The sequence below is a fragment of the Crotalus tigris genome, unplaced genomic scaffold, assembly GCF_016545835.1.
Source record: "Crotalus tigris isolate CLP2741 ecotype Arizona unplaced genomic scaffold, ASM1654583v1 scf7180000019189.1338056, whole genome shotgun sequence".
NCBI lineage: Eukaryota > Metazoa > Chordata > Lepidosauria > Squamata > Viperidae > Crotalus > Crotalus tigris.
In genome coordinates this window covers 1,102,919-1,108,116 of record NW_024097425.1, presented here as the reverse complement: position 1 = coordinate 1,108,116, position 5,198 = coordinate 1,102,919, and the positions used below count along the sequence as shown (strand labels likewise).

The 5,198-nt window shown below is 36.5% G+C and overlaps 1 protein-coding gene across 1 annotated transcript; it reads right to left on the bottom strand.

Annotated features, from left to right (window-relative positions):
* Positions 1-621: 621 nt before the first annotated feature.
* Positions 622-1,221, bottom strand: LOC120315931 (histone H2A-like). The gene has a single exon (XM_039360972.1). The coding sequence runs from the start codon at positions 1,202-1,204 to the stop codon at positions 731-733; it is 474 nt and encodes a 157-aa protein (XP_039216906.1). The 5' UTR covers positions 1,205-1,221; the 3' UTR covers positions 622-730.
* Between the last annotated feature and the right edge of the window lie 3,977 nt (positions 1,222-5,198).

Below are 5,198 nucleotides of genomic sequence, written 5' to 3'. Positions count from 1 at the left end.
AATCAAAGGAGGCAGATTTAGATTTTTTTATCCCACCTTTATTTATAAAAATTAAAGGCAGCAAAAATACCTAATACTCCTTGCTCTTTCCCTCACAATCACCCTGTGAGGCAGATGGGGGTGAGTGATGGGCCCAAAGTCCCCCAGCCGGCTTTATGCTTGTGGCAGGACTAGAAACACCAGGTTTCTAGTCTGATGCCTTAACCATTAGACCAGACTGGCTGTTAAGAATGTAGTTGTAAATATTTACACCAATTTGAACATTTTACCTCATTAATTTTAATGAATCTATTTTCTCAATCCCAGGAGAGAAATTACCAATTAGCAGTCTATGTACTAAATTTTCTGAGCAGCGGAGTAACTATAGTATTATCATCACTGTTCAATGGAATCAACCTGTCTTAACTTGTGATTTAGTACTTTTAGAACAGGACCATTCTGCATCACATGACCAACACTTAAAATAGGGCCATTGGCAACTTTTTATACACAACCACAAAACTGTTTTTGAGACGTTTTACTAGACCTAGTTCGTTAATAAACAGCCCTGCTCCTATTGTGTTCAGATACTCGTTTAACACTCGTAAAATTGGTATTTAAAAATATTCTTGTACACCTGGTTTTTGTGAATTTATTTAGTGCAGCGAAAAGCTCTTCCAAAAAGCCTGTGAGTGGCTCTGAAAAGAGCCTTTGGGTCTCAGTATAGTCCCCCGGGGCAGAGTTTTTGTCTTCACTGAACAGCAACGGGAGCGGTCGTCGGCTTGACTGCGACTTTGGGCACCTTGGAAGACTTGCTCACGCTGGTGGTGGGTTTGCTGGCACTAGCGCTATGCAGAATTTCGGTTTTCTTCGGCAATAAAACCGCATGGATATTGGGTAAGACGCCTCCCTGGGCGATCGTAACTCCCCCAAGCAGCTTATTTAATTCTTCATCGTTGCGCACCGCCAACTGCAAGTGCCGCGGAATGATTCGACTCTTCTTGTTGTCCCTCGCGGCGTTGCCAGCGAGCTCCAGAATCTCAGCGCTCAAGTACTCCAGCACCGCAGCCAAATATACCGGGGCCCCTCCTCCAATCCGCTCGGCGTAATTGCCCTTGCGTAGAAGCCGATGAACTCGACCCACAGGGAACTGCAACCCGGCTCTGGAAGAGCGGGATTTCGCCTTCGCTCGTGCCTTGCCTCCGGTTTTACCGCGGCCAGACATCCTCAAACCCTTCCGCCTCCCGAGACGAAACAGCAGCAGACAATCGCCGCTGAACGTCTTTTATACCTTTCTTGACCTAGTTTCTCTTATTGCGATTGGTTGAAAAGAGCAGACCAATAGGAACAGTACGATTTTAACCAATAAGAAACTAGTATTGTCAAAGACCAGTATAATAAAACGAAGTAACGGTTTTTATAAATATGAAAAACCTCTCTGGTATTCTTTGTATCATTCTACTCTAGTATTAATTATGTGCGAGAGAAGTAATTTACTTTACCATAAATGTTTGCTTGGGTTCATAGTTCCATACAATCTAGAATTGATCCATTTGATTAAAATCTTCCTGCATATGAAATCATACGAAGTTTTGTCTTAAATCTACTATATTGTGTATTTTGTTGACGAGGATTTCTTTAATGTTGTATTCGCAAATGTAAATTTCCGGTTAAAAAATATGGATGTCGAAAAGACCCAAAGGGGAGAGGAGACTAAAAACTGACGGGCGCATGAAAACCGCTTATGAAGCAAATGCTCTGCGTTTCCCGCCTCCCCGCCCCCGTATTGTTCCTTGTCGTGTTTTATTTCCTTGACAAAGCAGCTGCTTTCTTTAATGGCTTACTGTTTAACAACATAATTAATAATAATAATAATAGTAATAATAATAGTAATAATAATAGTAATAATAATAATAAACACAAATCAATTCTCATCAGGAAGCCAAACGAAGATTTCTAATCTCCGTCAATATTTTCTCTAAAATATTTTCTCTATATTAGGCACCATACCATAGCTTATGTTTATTTTCTTAATATTGCAATTCAAAACCAAATGTTCAATCATTCTAGAAAGGGTGTTCAATAGGTGGGATTTATTACAATTTACTATGATAAAAAACTAATATAGTTACAACACTATTGAGGAAAAGTATCAGTTAAAGTCAAACATCAGATGTGCTTGAGTTGGGCAGCCACATGTAAGTTGGGAGGGGCATATAAATTTGTTTAATAAATATTTAATTATAATAATGAGGGAAAGAAAAAACAGCTGAGAAAATTTAGAACTCCATCCACTTTGACCACATCACTTTGAAAAATTCCTTCTTTGCCTTTAACACCCCATCCCCATTATAAAACAAACGTTGAAAACAGGACAGGTTGACAGAATATATTTCTCTTTCTATGATTTGTATGATCATTTTATTAAATCCTATATCTAGAAAACTTATGGTTCTTGATAAATTCTAAATGCTGGAAATATAGCCCAAACTGTTCATTCTTTAATGTATTTCAATTAATAGACACCACAAATCTTTGCACTGATCCTACATTTCCAAATATCTTCTTTCCTGTGGGTCTGTATTATTTTACTTTTACTTTTCTTCGTATATCCCTCATTGGCCAGTTTTTTTAAATGTAATCCATCTTAACAATGCTTCAGTTGCTTTCATTTTTAAAGTGTCTATTCAAACACCACAGTTTCATGATCACAAGTGAAAATAGGGATCCCAGTTATTTCAAATTAATTAGCATCGTGGAATCTAAAATATGCCAACCCCAAACCGTACATGCCTCTCGGAATTCTTAGATTTCATCAGAATATTGTACCGACAAATGCGAATAGAAAGAATGGGGTGGGGGAGAAATGATAAATGTGCTTGTGTATCAATTTTAACCTTCGGTAACACCCTCCTCTGTAACATATAATAAAGCGTCAAGGAGAATTTTGGGAGCTCGGAAATTTGTTTATTAGGATCAGCCCCAAATGTAGCTGATCAGCGCACAGAAATGCAAACATCTAATGTGATGGCTCCGTGACTGATCCAGAACTGCGCTAAGAAAGTTTCCGTCGAATCGAAACAAATTCCTGTTAGTCCTACATTATCTTCGTCGCACCTGAGACGATATAGCTAGGTATTGTTATTAAGCTAATTCCGTGCAATATTTCCATTTAATTTCATTTGATATGTTAGTTTTAATTCCCTTCAAAACCTCAATAACCTAAGATAAAAATTACAAGTAGGTGATTTTGCTTCTTTCCCGCATCGGACAATTAAAACAGAACCCGAACGATTAAAAATAAATAAATAAATGACTCGGACGAACAATAAACCAAGACTTGTGGTCAAATCAGCTTAGCAAACCCGTCTGTTTCGACGCAGAAATACAAACTACCTCCGATTCAAAGATTTAAGTTGGAATATGACGGTCGGTTTTCTAACTTTTCAGTCAGGAGAGTCACGCCCCCTTTACAGTCGGCCCTGACAGAAAACTTTGAAAAAAAGAGATTGACGTTTAAGTACACGAGATGTATCTTTTGCTGTTTCAATTGTGCAATCAAAACAGTAATCTGAGAAAAATGCACAATTTTGTCATGCTGTATAATGTTGAGAAGATGTGAGAAGAAATTGTATTTAATGCACACAGCATAAAATACTGGACAGGCAAGAGAAAATAAAACAATTTTTCAGAATATAAAACTAAAGTTCATTGCAGTTTTTCCCGGAACAGCATGTGCAACTTCCTATGGCATAGGAGTTTTTTTTTATATACCTATGGCAGGATTAGAACTCACAGTCTCATGACTAGACCAAATTGGCTCATTTCTCATGCATAGTAGCTTTTGTAAAAGGTAACCCAACGTCTCACATAGATAGGTTTTCTACTTATTACTATTAAAGTAAATAATTATAATGACATATGGGAGGATTTTATAAAAACAGTGTTGGTGGAAGGCAAAGGGAATAAGCCTACTCAGGAATATATGCTGTTTTGGAGGCGGTAAGGGCACAATTGAAATATATTGTATATTGTTTGTTATATGAGAAGAAATATAGGTAATAAAAATGGTCTCCGGGGGGGGTGCATTGTAATACTTATATTTTTATTGTTTTTTTATTTAGACATATGTATTATGTTTCTGTTATTTGTATTTGAATAAAAAAATGGATAGGTTTTCTGTTATGTTTAGGTAGTTTTCAGAGAATTAATAAAATTAGAGGGCATAAATTAATTTAACAGTGCAACTTGCATGAGAAGCTTCACTTGTTCAAATATATGTCCTCCCACAGCAACCAGCGTCTTCTCCTCTTTTACTTCTGTCCACTCTAATTTATCAAACCGGGAGAATAAAATTCACTGGAATTCTTCAGTTCCATGTGAATTATGTCTTTCTGTTTTTCACCAGTTAGAATCTTCCAAAGAAAAGGGGTGAGATTATTGAAAGTGTCTGACCTGAGTGAAAACTGAATGTTTTCTGGGAGACATTAAGAGAAGAACACAATGTCCATCTTATAACTGACTCTGGTCATTTTATAGCCATTTTATGATTTCTCCATTGCAGTCTATAATTTTTCAACATCCCTTGTGATGTTTAAACAAATGATGGTCTTACTATAATCTTTGGAGTCATTTTTTTTCTTTATTGGTTCTTATGAGATATCAACAGATAGGACTTTAATAGATGTATCTAGAGAATAAAGTACATCAGGCTAGATATCAGCCTTAGCCATGAAAGCCAATGGGTGATTTTGGGCCAATCATTCTCTTTCAACCCAAATCACCTCACAGTGTTGTTGTGAGGAAAATAGGAGGTGGAAGATGTATTGGATATGTTTGCCACTTTGAGTTATTTATAAAAATAATAAAGGTGATATACAAATAAAGTAGAATGAACATTCTCCTACCTCTTCATGCTATATGAAAAGGGTTATTAATCAACTGTTTTACTGTGAATCTAAGTGTATTTTATTTGCTGTAATTTTGAGGAGTGGAACTTTGTTCTGTTTAGGCTATAATCCCAATTAAATGTTATTTGATTCTGGAAACTGAAATGCTTTCTAAAATATTCTTTTCAAGATGAAGGCAAAATAGAAGACTCAATATTGAGGGCAAAATAGTAAGTCTGACAGAAAATTTAGCACATTTTAATCTTGCCCTTTCTCCAGGGAGTTAAACTAGCTAAAAATCCTGTGAGGTAAATTAGTTGAAAGGATAAT